Source organism: Talpa europaea, assembly GCF_964194135.1.
Source record: "Talpa europaea genome assembly, chromosome: 15".
In the NCBI taxonomy this organism is placed as follows: Eukaryota; Metazoa; Chordata; class Mammalia; order Eulipotyphla; family Talpidae; genus Talpa; species Talpa europaea.
Genome location: NC_140083.1, coordinates 10,014,947 through 10,034,929, shown reverse-complemented (window position 1 = coordinate 10,034,929; position 19,983 = coordinate 10,014,947). Strand labels below are relative to the sequence as shown.

The following is a 19,983-nucleotide window of genomic DNA, read 5'->3' as shown; positions in this document are numbered from 1 at the left end:
GGGCGCCGGGGCTTCTCACCAACTTCCCGGCCGGTTGGGGGGCGGGGGCGAGGGCGGGGGGGGGCGGGCGGGAGGGGCTGAGACGGACAGACTGACAGACAGAGTTACGGGAAGAGGCGGGGAGGGGGCCCCGCGGGGGTGTCAGAGAGACCAAGGGGGATAGAGACACAGAGGGACAGAGTCCTCGGGAGAGACAAAGAGACGTGGGGGCGGGGGCTGGACGGAGAGACCAGCAGCCAAAAAAGGGGCAATCGGGGGGCGCCGGGCGCGCGAGGGGGGGCAGCGCGAGCAGAGACGGGGGGCTCGGCGGAGGAGAGAGTGGGGGAAAAGCAGAGAGCCGGGGCGCAGGCGACAGCCGCGGTGGGAGCCAGAAAGTTCTGGAGACGCGCAGGCTCCCGCGCCCTGCGCGAGGCCTTCTGGCCGCCAGGTTGGGGGGATGGGGTCCCGGAGCAGCAGGCCCCCCGTCTTTGCTGCCCGTCGCCACGCGTGTCCGCGGCCCCGCGTGGAAGGGGGTCCAAGCATCCCTCCTCCCGCATTCCCAAGGCGCCCCCCCCCAAATCTAACCCGGGACCCAATGGGGGGGGCGCAGGAGTGGGGCTCCACTCGCGGCCGTGTTGCGACGCCCCAGGCTCCCCGGAATCCCCGGCCTCGTCCTCCCGGCACCAACACCCCCGCCCCCACGCCTGCGCCGCGCGGGGTCCGGCCCGGGGAGGGGCGCGCGGGGGAGGGGGGCCACATCTAAGCCAATTTTGATTTTGCCTATAATGAGTGCCGGGCGAGGGCTGGAGAAGGCCTCTGGAACTTTAAATAAGAAAAACGTTGCTAATGCTATAATAGAAGGGGGAAGTCGGCGGGCTGGGATTGCGTCGCTCCGAGCCCCCCTTTTCGGAGGCGGCTTTTCTTATTCAAAACAGGCCCACAATGGGCTTCACAGTGCGCCTCGCCACGGCCCCATCTGACGAGCGGCCATTCATCAGGCCGGCTGGCCTATCAATGACATTGCTCCCATCGGGGCTCCTATAAAATGATGCTTTTTCCCATGAAACATCCGCAAACATTTTGACGGGTTTGGCTTTGCCCGGCTGGATTACTGAGTGTCCCCGCGCTCGCCCGCTCGCGCGCCCCCTTCTCGCGCTCTCCCTTCCCTCCCGGCGCCTTCTCCTTTCTCTTTCTTTTCCTTCTTTTCTCCTTTTTTGCCCTTGCACGCTCCGTCTCTCCTCCTGCTCCCCGCCTCGCTCCCTTCCTTGCTGGGCGTCTCCAGCACAGGGGATCCCCAAACATCAGGACTTTTGGGGGGCGCCTGTGCTGTCCATGGGAAGAGCATGCATTGTGGGTTACTGGAGGAACCCGACATGGATTCCACAGGTTAGTCCTGCCGGTGGGGGTTGGGGGAGACCTCGGGAGGCAAAGAAAAGGGACCGAGGGAACTTTGGGAAGAGTTGCAGAAAGTTCAGAAGGGTCAACTTGACAGTGGAACCCCGGGGAATAACGGGGAAGGCGCACGAGCTCTCAGCCCGGCGCGGAGCGCGGGGTGAGTGGAGGGTGAGCGTGAGTGTGTGCGCGCGTGTGAGTGTGCGCGCGCGCGCGCGGGTGAGTGTGTCGGCTCGCGCAAAGGAGCGCGCTTTAGCTTGCCCGGGACACAAAGTTCCATAAAGATTCACCGGCTCGCGGCGAGCTCGAGGTGCCACTTGTAGAAACTTTGCGAGCCGACCGCCCCCTCTCGGACCCGGCTCCTCCCCCGGGTTTGGGGGCGCCGGAGTAGCGGTGCGCGCTGAGGCTGGTGGCGAGGGCCGGGAAGCCGAGCGGAACGCTAGGGAGGCGGGGGAGGGTGACGGCTTCGCCGGGCGCTGAAGGTGGGGATCCAGACTCTGGCTGGTGGCGATGCGCAGTTGGAAGGAGTGGAGGCGGCGAACCCGGTGGTCCCACGGACTCGGTACCCGGTCGGGAAGCGGGAGCTCCCTGCCGGGGGTCCCGTGCGAGCTGCAGCCTCCCCGCGGCCAAGGGGCGCCCGACGAGGCGCTGGGCTGCAGGGCTGTACCCCTGCTGGAGGGAAGGCAGGACTCGGCGCTGCTGAGGAGGCCTGGAGTCAGAGTCTGCAAACTGCTGGGCACTTTGGAGGCTGTTGGCTGTGGGCATCTGGTTTGGGGGTGTTGGCGGCCCACAATAACCCAGGAAGGGAGCCAAGGAATCTCTTACAACGAAAAGGCCCTGGCCTCTGAGTTCTTTCTCTAGTAGAGCCTGCCTCACCTCCCACTTCTAGCACCTTTCAAGAGCGGCCAAACTGCCAGATCTGAGCTGTGCTCCCTCCATCCATCCCTTCCAGGTTGGAGAAGTTCTCTGGAAGTTCTCTTCCTCCCCCAGGCGCAGGTTCCCACCCCGCCTGCTCCAATCCTAGCGGGACTGCAGCCTTGGCTTCTTGAGGATGGAGCTGGGGAGAGGCAGATACTGGGTAGGGAGCAGCCTGGTGCACAGCTTGGGAGGATGCCTCGGAGCTTCGCTGCAGGGTGGAGCAACAAGTGCCTTCCAGCCTCTGCCATACCCTAACACCATGCCTCCCTTCCCAGAGCAAATCAACACCAAACTAATGTTCTCCCACCTCCAACCCAAAACAGGCTGGGGATGGATGGGGGCAGAGGGCAGGGGTCATCTGGGCGCGCCCCAAATGGTCTTTCTTCCACCCTGAAGAAAGATTCTGACCCTGCCAGGCTTCTGCCCAGGCTGTGGTGGCCAGGACACCTAACCTCTCCTGCCAGGGATGTCTTTGGGTTTCCAGAGTAGTTGTCTACCTCTGATCCCAACGGTTAAGTCTTTCTCCCACTGCACTCCCACCACAGTGGGTGCAGGACCCCTGGGAGTGGAGAAAGGCTGCCACCCCCAAGAAATCATTCAATGCCATGACAAACGAAGTCAAGCAGGGCCATTGCCTGTGGAGTCACCCGGGATCCTGCTGGGGTCTACACCACTGGCAGAAAAGGCTCCCAGAAAGAACCCCTCCCTCCATATTTTTATGTCAACTATTTGTGGCATTCTACACCAGCTGAGCACCCCAACTTCAGAAGCAACTATCCTTCAACAAAATTAAGCCCACGTCTACACTGTTAGGGGCCAAGTATTTGCTCACTTGTGGGTCAGTCTGTAATCCACGCTCCCCACTGCCCAGCTGGGGGTGTTAGCCGCCTCCTCTACAAGACTCAAGTTTCTCCTGCCTTGTGGGGAGAGCTGTGCGGCTGTGGAAACGTTCAGTTGCCCGTCCACCGTGTAGCGGCCAGTGCGTGGAGGCACCGAGTCCCTTTACCCTCGACTACAAATACCCCAAATGAGTTCTGAAACCGAAATCCTTTCCTCATCCATTCCTTCAACTCTGGAGACATCCCTAGACCGTTATCCTGACCTCAGAATTAAAAGCTTTGGAAAAGGGCAGGGTGAAGAAATGACAGGCGGCGCTCGGGCTAGCAGAACCGGCCACGAGGAAAGTGCGGTTCGCGGCGGTTCGGTCCACGAGCCTTTCCTTGTCTCCTTTCCAGAGAGCTTAATCCAATTAGCTTTCCTTCTGAGGTTGCCTTGTTATGTAAAGGTTCCTTCCCCGGCTCGCCCGAGGGGAGCGCGGCATGGAGCGGTCAGGTTCCTCTCCTTTCAGGGCAGATTGTGCGCGACCTGCGCCACGAGTGTTATTATTGTTATTTCATTCTGAAAGGGCTTGAACAACCACAACCGAGTGGCAGCAAGCGCTGGGGCGAAGTCGGGAGCGCCCAGGATCAGAGGGGCCGGCGAGTCGGGCCTCCGCTCCCAACTCTTAAAAGGAAAATCCCTGCAGAGTGCCTCGGGTCCAGGAGAACAGTTTTGCCGGGGCCGGGACTCTAGTGGTCTGCCTTGGGGCCACTTCAGCGTGACCTGCGGAAACGCGCCCCTTTGTTCGGCGCACCGAGTCGGTAATATATTCCTCGAGTTTTCCCAAAATACTCAACAAGTGCGGTGCTAAAACAATGGCCCCGTCGGGGGCGGCCGGGGAGCCGACGCGCGCCTCCTGGGCCCTCAGCTCGCTCGCCGCGGAGCGCCACAAAGCCGGCGCCCCCTCCCCGGAGCCGGGCCCCCGCAGCCCAGCTCGGGCCGGCGGGCCAGGCCGCAGCGCGCCCCTTGCGCCCTCGCCGCGCGGGCCGGTGCGCGGGCCGCACTCAGCTCCGCGCAGACCCACGCGGTGCCGGCGGCCTCCACGCGCCTCTGGCCCGTCGGGCCAGCCCTGCCTGCCCAGGCGAGCGTTGCTCGGTTACTCAAGGGACCCGGCAATTCGAGAACGAGGTGGGGGGAAGCAGGTAGAATTTTAGGCCCCCCGAGAACGTGTGCAAAGTGAACGGGGCGGGGGGGGGGGGCTGGAGGGGGCTACGCAACAGAAGGGCTGTTTCTTCTTAAACGGGATGGTGCGTTAGAGAAGGGCCCGGCCGGAGCCAACTGGACACTTTTGCCTCTACCCACTTTCCGTTCGGTCCTCCAGAATCCAGCGCTGGGGCCGCCCGCAGTACCCCTGGAGCTGGGTTCAAGCCCCGCGTACCGCCACGGCGGGAAGGCACGCTGGTCTGCGGGCCCTCGGCTCACCACAAGGCCCATTTGGCTTGGTGGGTCCCCAGGTGGGAGCACATATTGGCCTGGGCGCCTGGCCCAGGGGGCCAAGAGCGCCCGGGTGGGGACGCGCCCAGGGCTTCCTCCACTCTGGCCCACGCGTGCCCTCGGCGAAGAGCCGCCTGCTCCGGCCTGAGGGGCCGGGCGGAGGGCTCCGGGGAGCAGGGGGTCGGGAGTGTGGGCTTTGCTCTCGCGCCCTTCCCCGGCGTGCGTGCGTGTGTGTGTGTGCGCGCGTGTGCGTGTGCGTGTCTTGCACTCCCCCACCCTTGCCACCTGCCAAGCGCCGGCATCTGGGTTTGGCAGCCGGGTCAAGTGAGAGCCGCGCGGGCCGCGGCTCAGGTCCGGCGGCTGCAGCCCAAGGCAGCGCCGCGCTGCGCGCAGGCCGGGCCGAGGGCGCCCCGCACTCGGCGCCACCAGGCCCCGGGGACCGCGCGCTTCCCACCCGGGCCCGCCGGGCCCCGAGACCCGGAAAAGTTTGCAGGGGAGCCCGGCCGCCAGGCCCTGGGATTTCCATAGCTGCGCCCGCCCCCCGCCCCGGCGCGTCGCCATGGAGACTGCTGGAAGTTGGTGGTGGAAAACAGACCCGGCGCAAAGCAAAATATTATGAGTGCAGTTGGGGTGACTTCAGGGGGCGGGGGACCGGAGGGTAGGAGCGGGAGCCAGAGGCAGAGGCCGACAACAAAGGGCCGAGCGCGAGGAGGCGAGGGGAGTTTGCTCGGGGCCTCGCCGCCGCTGCGTGAGAGCTGGACGGTCGGCCTCCCAGAGGCGCCGAGGGCTCTCATTTCTCTCCAGCAGTTACTCCTTTCCTCAGCCCGCCCGCGGGTCCTCACCCCTGCCCTCCCCTGCGGATTCCCTCCAGCGCCCTGGGGTCCCGAGGTTAGGCGCCAGCTGGGCCGTGCGCCCGCCTCCCCCGCGAGCTGCAGGCTCACCGCCCTGCAAGGTGCTGGCGTTTCTTCCCCACGACCCGGGAGGAGTTTCTCACTCCTCCTTGTCCACCCGGACCTTGACGGGTGAAGGGTGAGGATAAGGCGTGAAAGAGAAGAGGTGGAGGTCCGTGCTTAGAAATCTTGGGGAGGCAGAAAGATCTTACCTGATTTTTTCTTCCTTTGTACAGTGGGTAAAGGTCTGAGGTCTAATCCCGACTCGGCCACTTGTAAGGCTACTTTTGGCGAATCTTCTAGCTTTGACAACATTCCTTTTTATTGCCTGTGGGATGAAGAGCAGCACAGCTCAGTCTGGGATTCTCTGTCCTATATGGGGCAGCCCTGGGTGATGCTGGTGCTCACCATCTGAACTAGGGTCCCCGGCACAATGCGTGCATTTCTCCCCAAACCAAGAATACACTAGCATTTTAGCAAGTCATCTTCAAAGGCCTAGCATTTTCCTTGTCAGTTCACCTGAGACGCATTCCTTAAGACACTCATTTTCTGAGGCTTTACGCCCATCCACTGAAATGCCTCCTGACGATAGAACCAACGTCCCAGACTCACCTTTTGCCTGGGAGGACACACTGGCCCACGTGGGGAAGTGTTGCCATCAATGGGAAGTCGGCCTCTAGCCTTCCTTATGAAAGCCCTTAAAGAGAGGTGGTCTCCTGTCACACCTCACCACCCCTCTGGGTGTCCCCCTGGGGGGTGGTCAGAGAGCCGTCCCCTTCTCTCTGAGACTCAGATGCCTCATTTGTAAATGAATGAACCGGACATAAAGATCGCTGTGCTTATCTAGGATTCTGCCACTCAGCTACCTGCCTGTGTCCTCCTCCTGACATATATGTGACATTGGCCGGGTTCTTTGTTCACCAAGTAGTTTTACAGCCGATAGTCCTCACAGGTGCTCCAGGAGGGAGTGATCCCTGGGACTTGACTGAGGCTCAGGGTTTGGCTTCCATTTCCAGGATTTTCAGATGGTGATTCTGAGTCAAGTTGGTGTGCTTGTCTGCCTGGGAGTCTTTGTCAAAAAGGCCAGGCGTGTTTAAAATGGTGACACCACAAGTTAGGATGCCACAGGGCAGGTCTCCACATGCGTGTGCCCCTCAAGGCCCGTGGTCTGTGGGATGGCAGCCCCCAGTGGGAGAAATTGCTAATGTTGTCCTTGCTTATCCCACTCTGAGACAGCTTTGCAGTTTTATTGAGGTTTAGGGAAGAGAGAATGAACTCAAAGGCAGATTCTTTGGAGGTGTCTGGTGAAAGTAATAATAATTTGGATGAATTTATCAGAGGTTTTATTCAGCTCACTTACTGAACACCTGTTGGGTGGCCAACCTCGGGGCTGACTGTGGCCAGAGTCCCCAAGCCGTCAGGATTTCAGAGGGCATGCTGGAAGTGTGCGTGCTGCAGGGGCTCACAGACGCCCCTGGCAGCCTGAAGGAAAGGATGTGCTGTGTCACCCAGCCTCCACTCCTGCCAGCCCTGCAGTGGGCACGTCCCAAGTACTAGTCATTTAAATCTTACCACAATTCTGCGTTTTCCTTTTTGAGGACCAAAGGGGGTCTGGATCTGGCCTGTGGTCACAGCTTTTAGGAGGCATTGCTAGATCAGATGCCAAACTAGGGGAGTCTGTTTCCTTCCTTTGCCCACCCACTCCCGCTGGGCTGCCAGAGTGCGATGCTGGCTCTGACCTTGGGGTGGATTTGAATCCCACTTGGTAAGTAAGGAGAAGTGTGGACGAGTGGAGAATCCCAGGAGTCACCCCTGGACTGCAGAGAAAGCCTCTCTGAAGGAGTTGTGTGATTCTGCAGAGGATTGTAAATGCAGTGATGAGAAGCAGTATGTCCTAGTTGAGTATAGATTTTGGACAAATTTTAACTTCATTCATTCATTCATTCATTCAAGAAAACTGCATATTTCCTATGTGCCCAGCACTCTGCTGGATGCTGGACTTTACAAAAGCACCATCTTTGTTCCTCCGGAGCATAAATTCTAGACAGACAAGTAAACACAAAGTGGATGACTGCAGTGAGTGATAAGAACTATGACGAAGGGAAATCTACTGCAAGGAGTAAATGTAGTGCCTGGGGATGAGAGAGGTACTACCATTCATGGGGGGACTTTCTCCCACGTCAGGCAGTGCACCTGTGCTCTGGGCATTTAACATTGCTGAGCCTCAGTTCTCTTATGTGAGTGATATAACTATCTGATGGGGCTGGATGCCGGGCCTGTGTGAAAATGATAACAGACAGCACATATTCTATAGTTAATACATGTCTTTACTTTGCTAAGCATTTTTACTTAAATGCATTATCTCTATAATGCTCTCAAAAACCCTATAAAGCAGGAACTGTTATTATCCAAAGTTGAAGTGTAGACGCCAGCAGACAGCAGGCAAAATTCACAGCTGGAGTATTCGATGACTGTCTCAGCTCTGGAAGTCAGGCTGCTAAGACATATCTTGGCCACACGGGAACTGCTTTCCTGTGGCTGAGTGCAAGTAACCACTCTGGCTTTTCCCTTCTATTTTAAAAGTTTTGTTTGTGAAATGCCATTCATGTGGTGGCGTAGAGTAAGCACTTAAAGTGTGTTATATTAAGGACTCTATGTTGTGAGGCCATTTTATGCAATAGGAAACTGAGGCAGATAAAGGCTATCAAGAAGGGGCCAAGTGGCCTAACCCCAGAATGATCCCCACTCTTTGCCACAGGGCTATCCCGACTTCCTTTGCTTTTTTTGTTTCAGTGAGGCACGGGGGTGGGGTGAGGTGGCAGGGATGTCCAGTACCTATACAGGCAACATTTAAAATTATTGTTGGTAAAAAAACAGGAACATAAATAAAGTGTCTTTACTACAAAGGTGAAATAAATTTTAGGATTCATTCAAAGTTTAGTTACAATTGTCTTTGTCTTTAGAATGTCAGGGGCGCCATGCGTGCTGGGAGAAGTACACACGGACATCCCCAGTGAGAATAAACTCAGGAGGCAAAGGCCAGCACTGTGACAGTGTATATAGCCCTTAGGTAATGTCACCAACAATGCCTTGCAGCTAGAAGTCACCCACAGGCGTGTGTTACCATGTGCCTTCAGGTCCATGCAGTGTGACTTCGTAGAAAGGCCATGAACTTTGCCAGGCAGACCAAGGTTTACATCCCAGCTCTGTCACTTCCTAGATCACGGGATCCAGGGCAGGTTGCCTGACTTGTTTAAACCTCAGTTTCTTTCTCTGTGAAAGCATCTTCTCCCTACCTTCTAGGTCAGGCTGTGCTGGAGGAGACAGGGTTGTGAGGAGACAGAAGACTGTACATGTTAAATAGAGCCTGGTTCCTTGAAATTACTCAGTAAATGGCGCATCTGGTTATTATTAAAAATTATTATCTGGCTCTCCTACGCCTAACCCTAGGTGTGCAGCTGGGGGGAGGGGTAAGAATCCTGAAAACCAGGTACCTGTGTCAGCATATCCAGAGGTTTTCTGGACTGTGTAGACACGGCTCTACAGGGCGTCGTGGTCAGCGGTTCCTTTCTGAGGGACTGGACGGAGGGATTACTTTCATTTTCATTTCTCTACCTTTTCCATGAAAAGGGCCTTTTGTGTGGACCTGCCTGCCATGATTTCATCCTCATGTTTTCTGGTTTGTTAAAGGAAGCAGGAAATGTGCCAGTAGAGACCACACCTGTTGACTGGGGGTTGAGTCCTGGAGGAAGGTGTTTCCTGAAGCCCTCAGGGAAGACACTGGTTGCACTCTATTGCCCTCCTTCCTACCTCCCCCAGCTCTGGTTGCCTTTCTAGTCTGCAAGGTGATGGCCTCCTCCTTCTCGCACTCCCCCATACTCATGGGCAGCATTGTCTTAAAGGCGAACCATTTCACACTTGCTTTTCAGGAAATAGAAAACTCAGTTTCAAATGAGCCACTCCCTGAAACTCATGCTAGCAGGAAGCAGAGAGCGTGTGTAGTTCTTTCTTGCATTTTAGTTTCACGCGAGTAGAGAATGTCCATTTGTTCTATTTTTGGCTTGATAATTTCATTTCACCTACATTCTGGTTGTAGTTTTTGGAATGTGAACAGCTCAAGATAGAGGGAGGGAAGAGGGGGAGAATCATAAAAAGTAGAAGAAAATGAAATCTATCCATGATTGCAGCTGACTGTGGTCTAAATTTAGGCAACAAGGGCTGGATTGACTTGTGCTGGGAGATTATGTGGTTTCTGTCGTGTCAGATCTGACCGACCCTCAAAACAGAATTACTTCAAAATAGTTGTATAGTTTCCATTTTTGTGTGGCTAGTTAATCCTCAACAAAACATAAGAGCATCGTCTACTTGACAGGTGACATGGGTTTGCATTGTAGTTGTTTCGTTTTAAAGGGGTAAGAAAGCCTCTGGACAGGCTGCAGTCTGGCCAAGGTTAGTTAGCGCTCCGATCCTGGGTGTTTTCTGCCCACCCCCTTGTGCAGAAGGTCAGCACAGCCTCAGTGAGGCAGTCGCAGGACCAGGCAACTCAAGGCAACTTAGATTTCAAACTGTCATTTGAATAATCTAACAAGTGATTCGTGGTTGCTAATGATAGCACCAGCATCTGCTTTTTTTAGGTACAAATGCATTTCATGAAGAAAATTATGTCAGTGTGTTTGTTTTCAATCTCATGTCTACTGTGAGAGAGATCACTTTGAGCTAATATTAGACTTTTGGAGAAGACAGTGTTTCTTTGAATGTTACAGACGCAGAATTTCTCATTCTAAAAAAATAAAATAAGCATGAGTGATTTTTTTTTTGAGTTCCACAATCACCTTTTTTATTTTTCTGAATGGTTAGGCTAAAGTTGGGGTGTTCATACACCTGATGTGTTTCTAATCTGTGTACCAGTTCTAACTACGCATGGGTAGGTGAAGGTCCTATGGAAATTTTTAGGCTTTTATGAAGTTCCAGGTTTGGGTTCCTGGCATAAACTCAAACCTATTTGTGAGGGAATTGATGGATGGCTTTAAACATTTTGCCATGTTCTCTTTGTGATGTTCAGTCCCACTATTGATAATAAGGCTATAGTAGGGGAAGAACTGGGGTGTCTAATTCTTTGCTCCACCAAACAGAAAATTGACTAATTTTGTATTATACTTTTATGACCTCTAAAAAGGTTGACATTTCTGTTTCTAGAAGTTTTGCTTCTTTTACTCAATTGTCAAATTTGTTGTTTTCAAAAACCAAATCATCTCTCCATCTATCATTAGTTGATATCATAGAAAATAAATGCTACTGGCCGAGAAAGCCCTGGGGCTTTGCAAGGAAGAAAGATTCCAGCAAACTTGAGGCCCTCAGTTAAAAAAATGTTAAAACTGGTAAGCACTGGAAGGAAGATTTCTAAAGTGGTGAGCAGTTGTTGTGAGAGGGCCTTTGGTCTCCATGAACTTTTATTTTCAACTCAGTGGGCAGAGTTTTTGAGGATACTGTGGTTTGGGTAGGGAACATTTTCAGAAATGCCAGGCTCTTAGGGGAAAAAAAAAACCAAGGCTTTTCTTCTAATCAAGGCTCCGTTTTAAAGTTTGAAAACTTTGCTGTGTTTAGAAGAATGAATTATTCCCCTGCTTCACTGGGGTTTCCTCTGGGTGCCCGTGCTACAGGGCGTTCTCCACCACAGCTGTGTCAGAGGGCTCCGCTGAGCGGGCGGTGGGAGTGGGGAGAGCTGGAACACAGCCTGGAAGGCCTGCAGGGCTCAGAGGCGCAGAGAGGTCTAGGAGATGGGGAACCTGCAAAAAAAAAAACTCCCTGTGGACCTGTATTTTGTTGCAAGTTTTTCTTTTATGGAGAGATATTTTTTTAAAAAGCAAAAGAAATGAAAACAGCAAAGGTGCATGGTTGTCGATAGTACCTGGAGATTGTAGGGATATATGCAGAGGGAGGAAAGAAAGCAAGACAGGAGCACCTCTGTGCAAAATGTGCTTCCATCTCAGATCATTCTCGGAGCTTTCGAGTTCTTCCTGGCACCACTGCCGGGTAGAGACCGCTGGCCTGCCAGTTACTTACACTCCTCACCAATGGCTTCACTCAGTTACTTACAGACAAGATTTTCTCTATCACAGGTTTGACATAAAAACCTTGGTGTAAAACTACAGCAACTTCTATTTGTATAGTATGTTACAGTTTGTCATCACTGATGAATTATTCATAGTAGGAGTTTGCAACCACTGAGGCAATCATTAGCAGGGCAGGCTCTGGAGTCTCACAGGGCTGGTGAGAATTGGCTTTGCCATGGGCTCGGGGTATGAACTCAGCAAGTTATGTAACCTCTCTGAGCTTCAGAGAGGCTCATAGCACCCATCTTGCAGGGTTTGGTGGGGATTAGATGAAGTCACGCAGGGAAAGGCATCAGCGCATTGTACAAGCTCAGTAAGCAGAGGGACTTTCGTGCCACTTGCTTCTCCCCGTGGTCCCTAGTAGCTGCAAAAACCTGCCCCTTCTCTCACCCCCAAAGGTCTATATAGGAAAAGAAAACTGCATTTCATAGAGCCATTCTGCTGTGTTCATAAAATAGTGCCTCCGTCCTGAACAGTACCTTGGAATCGGTGGTTTCATGTATCTAGAACTCTCTCTGGCTGGGCACAGTGCTGAGTGCTTTCCATGCATCTAAAGTGCACATCCTTTCTCTCTTCAATTTATGTTTTTAATTCACATTTCTTCTTTTGTTTCTCAAGATGTCCATCTGCGTCATTACAATCTGTGCCTAGCATAGTGCAAAGCAACTGAGCGACTTACACAAGTCAGTGCTCAGTAAATATTTGCTTGAGATGTAAGTCAGTCCACCCTTTACATTAGGAAAGAGGCTACGTCTCTTTACTTGCTTTCTAGGAAGCCTGGCTCAAGGCTGCTTGTAAGCAAATACTTCATGGGCTGACATGGTTGTGTGCCCTACTATGTGCCAGATGATAGATGCTTTGTTCATTCACACCCCCCCTCACACCCCAGCTTTTTCTCCTTTCCTTTCTGATCTGCTCTTCTGTGCCAGGCACCATCCTAAATGCAGGGCATAGTGGTGAATAGTACATTCATCTCTTAAAGAGCTTATATTACTTCTCCTAATCCTCATAATAACCTCATGGAGGAGATTTTTTTTAATAGGAAGGAAATTGAGACCCATAAGGTTAAGTAAGTCGCCTAGGGTTGCAGAGCTTACTTAGTCGTGTGTAAGGGGAGGCTTAGAACTAGTGTCCTTCTGAACTCAAGGCCATGTCTTTTCACTGCACCAAGAGACCCAAGAACCAAACAGAGCAAATGATAACAGGAAGGGATTGGAGTAGGAGGCAGGGTAGGGGCAGGGAGGAGGTGTAGGGCAATATAAATATGTTAATAGTCAAGACGTGTGTAGTGCTTGTCACCTAAGCACTTCCTGTACCTTGCTCATTTAATTCTCTGTAAAAACTCCATGAGGGGCTATTATTACTACCCCCACTTTGCAGATGAACAGAATGAGGCTCACGGAGGTTGAGTCACTGGCCCTAGATTATACAGCGGGGAAGCCAAACTTGAACCTGGCAGCTGAACTACACAGTCCATGTTGTTAACTGCTATACTGTTGTAGAACCAAACCACAAAAAAAGTGTCTCTGTCCTAAGCAGTACCTGGGAATCGGTGGTTTCCTGTATCTAGAGCTCGCTGCGCTGGGCACGGTGCTCTGGGCTTTCCATGCTTTTCTTCACTTCAGTCTCACACCATTGACAGGAGGCAGGAAGGCACTTGTGTCCATGTTTTCCACCAGCGGACACTGAGGTTTAGAAACTTTGCCCAAAACCATTGAACTAGCAAGTCTTCAGGCTGGAATTCAGACCCTTTGTTTGTAGTTACCAAGCCCCTGGGCTTACCTTTCCTTCTCCCAGACAATTCTTAGGAAATGATTCAAAAGAAAGAAAAAAAGCTGTCCATTAAAACAGTCTTTAAAAATGGGAAAGTTAGCTCGGTGGAACACAGAGCATCTGTGTTCCTTGGCGTTCCAATGATAAATATGAAAACTGTAACAAATTAAGAAAAATCGACTTGATTGAATGTTAGGAAGAAAAAGGAATGAAAGTTTTGCCTGCACTGGGGTCACAGCTCACACATGTGCTGATGTGGACATGAGACTGGGGAGAGGCACAAAGTAAGGACAGGTCATTCATAGAGGGGCAGGAGTGCCGCAGAGGTTTCTCTGTGTAACATTTAGCATTATGATGGAGTAACACAGGAAAGAAAAAAGCATTTTGCCTAGAAAAAGGGTGTTTTGGTGATTTAGCTTCAAAGTTAGGCTAGTTGGATGTGTTTGGGTCCTGCCAGGAGTGTCTGACTCCTGAGGCTTTGGGGGAGGGCCACAACCCCCAACACAGTGTAAGAAGAAATGCAGAACTTAAAAACCATACGAGAAAAGGCAAGGATGTCAAGAATCATGTACCAGGTGCTGTGCACAGCCAGTAACCCTGGCTCTCATATGCACTCTCCAATTTATTGTAATAACAGAAACAAAGAAAAAGTCTGCTGACATGAAGTCGTAGTAGGTGTGCTCCCCCACCAAAAGGGGCGAGGAAGTGAGATTTACCACCTGGTTATGTAATCATGGACATTAACTCTGGTGGTCCTGAGCGCAGAGACCTACTTTTGCATTGAATTTCTCTTTCACAGGAGATGGCACCGAATGCCTTAGCTTTAATTTTCTCTAGTCTCCAGGATCTGCTGGTGAGTTCACGATCTGTGAACAGACAGCACTGGTCCACCCTGGGGCTTTCCTCATTCATTCTTGTGTATGCAAATAGTGACTCCTTAATTCATCTCTTGGCCCATTTTAGAGTTTTAGATGTTGTTTTCCTAAAGGGAGAAAGAGCATTAACTTTACAGAGCACCTGTTGTGTGTGGTTTATGTTAGACAGAACTTAGGGCCAAGGACATTTGCATGCATACGTATTTGTGGGTATGACTGTGTACATTAATGCTTAGGTTAGAGTCAGATTCCAGTCCTGGCTCAGCTGTTCCCTGCCTGTGTGACCTTGGGCACGTCACTGTAGTGGCTATGTTGCTGGCCACTAGGCACATTCCAAGAGGCGTCACCTTCATCTGGCATTGGCATTGAACTCACCTGCATCCTGGCATGTCCAAGATGCCAGCTGATGAGGAAGAGACATGGGGTTCCTGGTCACAAGGATTACGTAGATTGGCTGGGGGCAGGGGGTGAGTACAGTTAGCTGGATAGAAGACAGAGTTCTTACCTTTTCTCTCTGGACCTTGCTTTCCCATCTGTGAAATGGGATAATAGCCACATTTGAAATAATTGTAAGTAGAGGAATGTAAACAGCTTAGCACACTGTTTCGTACAAAATGGGGGCCTCAGAAGAAGTTGCTGTAACTCTAACAGAGAGGGAAACTGAGGCTCAGAAAGGTTAAAATACTTGGCTAAGTTCAGAAGACTAGGGAGACAAGAGTAAGGCAGTCTCCTTCTGGACTTGACTCCCCTAACTCAGAGTCTGCCTCACTGTAATGAAGAGTCAGGTTGGTTCAGGTACAGACACTTGGAAGTTTTGGGACATGGGGGGGGGGGGATTCCCCAGGATACAAATGAGGACACAGGACAGCCAGTGGGGACATCTGAACACTGGGTCTTGACAAAGCAACTAGAAATAAAAGGGGAGGACTTTGGGCAGGTCCAAAGCACCGTGGCTGCAAGGAGGCTTAAAGGAGAAAGACAGCGCACCCCAGCGCAGGCAGTGAAGAGTGCTGCCTTGATCAAGCCTCTCAGCCTTGATCAAAAACCTTTGCATCCATCTTCACCACCATCATCTCACAATATCCTTATGAAGATATTCTTACTTCACTGATGTGAAAACTGAGGTACACATCAGATGTGAGATTGGGGAGAATTATTTTTTTTTAAAGGACCGGAGTAGAATTAGGAAAGAAAGGAAAACCGAGCTCAGATTTCTAAATCAAAGAAGAAAAGTAAATAGAGACAAACTGGAGAATGCTTTTTAGCAAGCGCTGCAAGGCGGTGAGTGGGGTCAGGGACTAGGGAATCTTGACACTGAGAGTCAGTTGAAGAAAGAAGCCAGTCCTGTCCTGTCTTTGCAGAGAGACAAGCCCAGGCCCTAGGGTGTTGTAGTGACATTGACCTGGCCGGCGTTCAGTATAGGTGGCATTTAAGCTGCTTGGTGCTTCTATGAAGTGAATACCTCTTGGTTTAGGCTGCTGAACAGTCTAGAAGGCATGGGTCTGCCAGCTCTGGGGCCTTTGCATATGCTGTTCCTTCTGACCGGGACATTCCTCTCTCCCTCTTTACCTGGGGTTGGAGCATCATGACTTTACATTCCTGTCAGTGGAAGGTCGCTTTCTCTGAGAAGCTTCCCTGACTCTCAAATATTAGGTGTGAGACCTGCATTTCTCTCTCTTCCATGGCTCTGTTGATGTGATTTCACAGCTGACTTCTGCTCTAAACTCTAACCTTCCATGAAGCCAGAAACTGACTGGCTTGTTCGCTTGCCCTGTCCCTACTGTGTGGCTCAGGGCCTGGCACATGCTGCAAACAGTGGGTAAATTGTGGGATAGATGTGTGAGATTCCCCTAGTTGGCTGCCCTTTCTGAGACAGTGCAGCTCCACTGGTTGAAATCCCTCCCAAAGCTTCCTAGCACCCTTGAAATAAATGAGGGTCCTAACTCTGACCAGCAAGGCCTTAGAAACTCTTGGCTTCCTTTCCTACACGCTCTCTCTTCCTCCCACCCCTCCGTCACTGTGGTTTTGTGGCTCTTCCTCACACATGCCAAGCCCACTCCCGCTTCCAACTGCTACCCTTGCTCCAACACCTCCTCTAAGAGACCTGTCATGTCTCTGCAATTTAAAACAGCACCCAGCCCCCACCCCAACCATGGCTCCATTTTCTTTATATTCCCCGTGCTGTGGGGTCATCTTGCTTATCTGTGTTCCTCTGTCCTCACCACGGAAGCTAAACTCCCTGGAAGCAGGGACCGAGAGTGGGCCACGTTCACCACTAGAGCCTCAGAATCTGGCAAACAGTAGGCATTTAATCAACATTTGGTGAGTGAGGGAAGGAATAAAAGCGGGGGTGGGGCAGGGCCCCTTCCTGGAACCCAGCGGCCCCTGGGGCAGGGCCTGTGGCGTTGCCATGGCAACCCACTGCCCTGAGGTTCCCTACTCCCTGGAGAAGCCTCAGGCCCCTTCTTGGGCTCCCGGGCTCCTGACGAGCCCAGGGGAGAGAGAAAAGGGGCCAAGAGACGATGATCAAGGGGACAGCACACCCGGGAGCCGCTGGAGAATGGAGCAGGCCATGTTGGTGTGGTTATACTGGTAATGACCAAGGCCTGAGGGAGGGGCCGGGCCTGGTCTTCTCTCTCGGAAGCTGGGAGGTGGCATGTCAACGCTTTCCTGTAGCGTTTCTAAAGCTGCGAGTTCCTAAAATAGGTCCCAGCACAGTGCCCTGAAAGACTGTTGATACAAAGAGTGTGCATAACGCCTTCTATTAAAACCCAGTGACACTTTCTAAGTCAGGCGGCATTTTCTCCAGGTATTGCATAAGTCAAGAACTCCCTGTTCTTATCCAGTTCCTCAGAAACAAAGCTCTGCGTCTTACTCCCCCACTGCTTAACAATCACGCTGGTTCCCAGCTGCCTGCAGGCTTCTTGGCCTGGTGGGCGAGGTCTTTGCAATCTGCTCCTAACTTGCTCTCCCACCTGTCCCCTACTGCTGCTTGGGTCACAGGTCAGTGAACTCTTCACCTTTCTCAGGAACCACTTGGTGCCTTTGTCCATGACGGCGGCCCTCTCATCCCAAATACCTTTCTTTCCTGCTTGGTCTGGCACGGGCCAAATCCCGTAAGGCCCAGCTGGAGTGCCCGTGCCTGTGTGAAGCAGCCAGGCCACAGGGGAAACCCCTTCCCTGTGCCCCAGGGCAGGATAGGGAAAGGAAGGGATGGGAGGTTGGCCTGGTTGTTGGGTGGAGGGCAAGTGAGCCATGCAAAAATACGGAGGTGTGAAATGTACCTCCATAACGATACAGTTATGTGAACGACTGACTAATACAATTTGAGGAGGAAAAAAACTCATTCCCGGTTGCCTGCTGGTTGAGTGAGGCAGTGTGCCAAGTGACTGCGGAGCAGCTTCAGAGGCAGACACACCCCGCCCTGCTCAGGGTGACTTCACAGCAACTCTGAGCCTCAGTTTCCTCCTCCAGGTTCACCCTGTTCAAATCTCTGTGTCCGAGTTGCTGTGAGGACCAGAGATGAGACATGTAAAGCAGGTGACTGGCTGGGGGGCCTCAGTGGACACTGGACATTGCTGTTGCTGATCTATCCCCAGCTCCCGGTGTGAGCTCTTGGCCCACAGACGGACCTCTCCACCTCTCTCCATGAGCCACAAAGCCCAGCATGCTGAGTGCTTCGCCTGTGTTATCTCAGTTAATCTTTGGAGAGAGCCAGGATGTCAAGCCTGTGGAAGACTCAGGAACCATCCCAGTGTTCCAGAGCTAGGCAGTGGCAGGGCTGGGATTTAAAATTCAGTTGTTCTAACTCCAAACCCACACTCTTCCCAGTCTGCCTCTTCATCACCATCAGCTAATGTGCCTGACCCTGTTCTTGGCCATGGGGCTCAAATATTAAGCAAGATAGACAAAGTTGTTCAAACTTACATTTTTAAGGTGGGGGGACTAAATAATGTTAATAAAAATAGAAAAAAAGCAAGGTATTTTCAGTCCTGAGACCCTGGTCCGTTCGAGATATCCTTCTATAATGTATTGGCTGCCTGCTGGTTTTTGTCCATCTCTTCCATTGTAACTTTACATTCAAGGCACTTGATAATTATTTGCAAAAGGCAAGGATGGATGGATACTCTGAGAGGTCGACTGGTCTGTGTGCAGTGTGACGCAGCAAGAAGAATCAGCATAGGTATTTGAGAACTGAGATCTAGATTTGAATTCTGACTTTTTCAATCCCTTCTCACTGCACCACTTTGACCAACTCACTGCCAACTGCTATGTGTTAAAGCTCAGTTCCCTTACCTGTAAGAGAGGGCTGGAGTCCTGTCTCACGAAGTGGGCTGTGATGTTCTCCATGTCACTGTGCTCTGTGACCTTCGAGGGTTTTTGGTAACCACCTGAGCCGGCTCCTCCTGCCAGAACAAAATATGTGCCTGAAGCAGCACTGAGCCTTTCCTGTCTTGTGCATGCCAGGTATCTTATGCGGTGACTACCTGGTGGTTCGTGGCTGCTGCAAAGGGAAAAAAGCCTCTGAGAATACCCAAGTAACGGTTTATGGCTCTGCTCAACCTCGTTTTATAAAATGGAGAGCCACTTTAAATGGAGGTGTCTAAATAAATCTTCAATCCAAAGCAGGGAGGCATGAGGTTCTACCTCCAAGGAGTGTGAGCTAAATTCCCTTTAAAGTGAAAATCCACAAGGCATTATTGACATCCTCCTTCCTGGCCATGATCCTAGATGAATCAGATGAAAGGGTTCGCAGCCCAGGTGCCTCACGCACAGTGTTGGTAGATCCTGTCAGGCACTCAGAGCAAAGTTGGTCCTTACTCAAAGATTGGATGTTTTTATGCCTCAAGACTGAGGCAGTTGGCAGCTGGGATTTATTCAAGAGTGAATCGAGCACTTTCTGTCCTGTGTCTCATAATAGAGTGCTAATATTGCAGCATTGATTATGGCTTGCCTTGTATTAAAACTTTTGCTTCAAATCTTGGTTTTCATGCCTGTAATAGAATTATAAAAACACACCATATAATACTGCTCTGAGGTTCCCAGTGCATGTATAAACAAAAACCAAAACAAACAAACAAATAAATAAATAGACCACATATGTGCATATATCTTGCCTAGTACCTGGCACACAGTAAGAACTTAATATCGTTTCTCCAAGAAAGTAATGCCCTCAACAATACCCATTTATTGTGCAACATCTATGGGGCCAAGCACAATGACAGTCACTCGATTCAAGGTGAACAAAATTGACAGGGTCCCTGAACTCAATGGCTCTGGAAGCAGCATCTACCTTGCTTTCTAGATGGTAACTAGAGGGCAGAAGCCAGTGTTAATAATATCTATATCACTCATGTCTTCTCTTTACTATACCTCTTTATACCTAGAAGGCACACAATAATTGTTGGTTGAGATTTGCTTTCTTTATCTGGAGAATTGCCTTTGATATGTTGTACTTTTTTATGCCTAATGTGGTATAAAAGATGGGCAGGCAATTCTATAGGTATGTGGACATATCTACGGAAAGGCTGGGCATCCTTTGACATCACATGTGTTGATAATGTAACATTGATTGAGGCCAGACTACAGAAAGAAGTTTATAGCAGGGGCCAGTGGAGGGTCAAAAGAACTAGTAGAATAAAGTGGACTCCATTCCTAATATGTTTAAGTTCTAAAGTGGAAAGACTGTTATATATGACAAAGGCTGAAAAATATACATCAGATTTAACA

General features: G+C 51.5%; 1 protein-coding gene across 1 annotated transcript in view; it reads left to right on the top strand.

Annotated features, from left to right (window-relative positions):
• Positions 1-1,322: 1,322 nt before the first annotated feature.
• The window catches only part of RFX4 (regulatory factor X4), a gene marked incomplete at both ends in the record, with an annotated part of 108,838 nt that continues 90,177 nt past the window's right edge, over positions 1,323-19,983 (top strand). The window contains one exon of the mRNA XM_084255783.1: positions 1,323-1,365. Within this exon, the coding sequence (XP_084111909.1) occupies positions 1,323-1,365 (43 nt within the window). The remainder of the gene's footprint in view (positions 1,366-19,983) is intronic.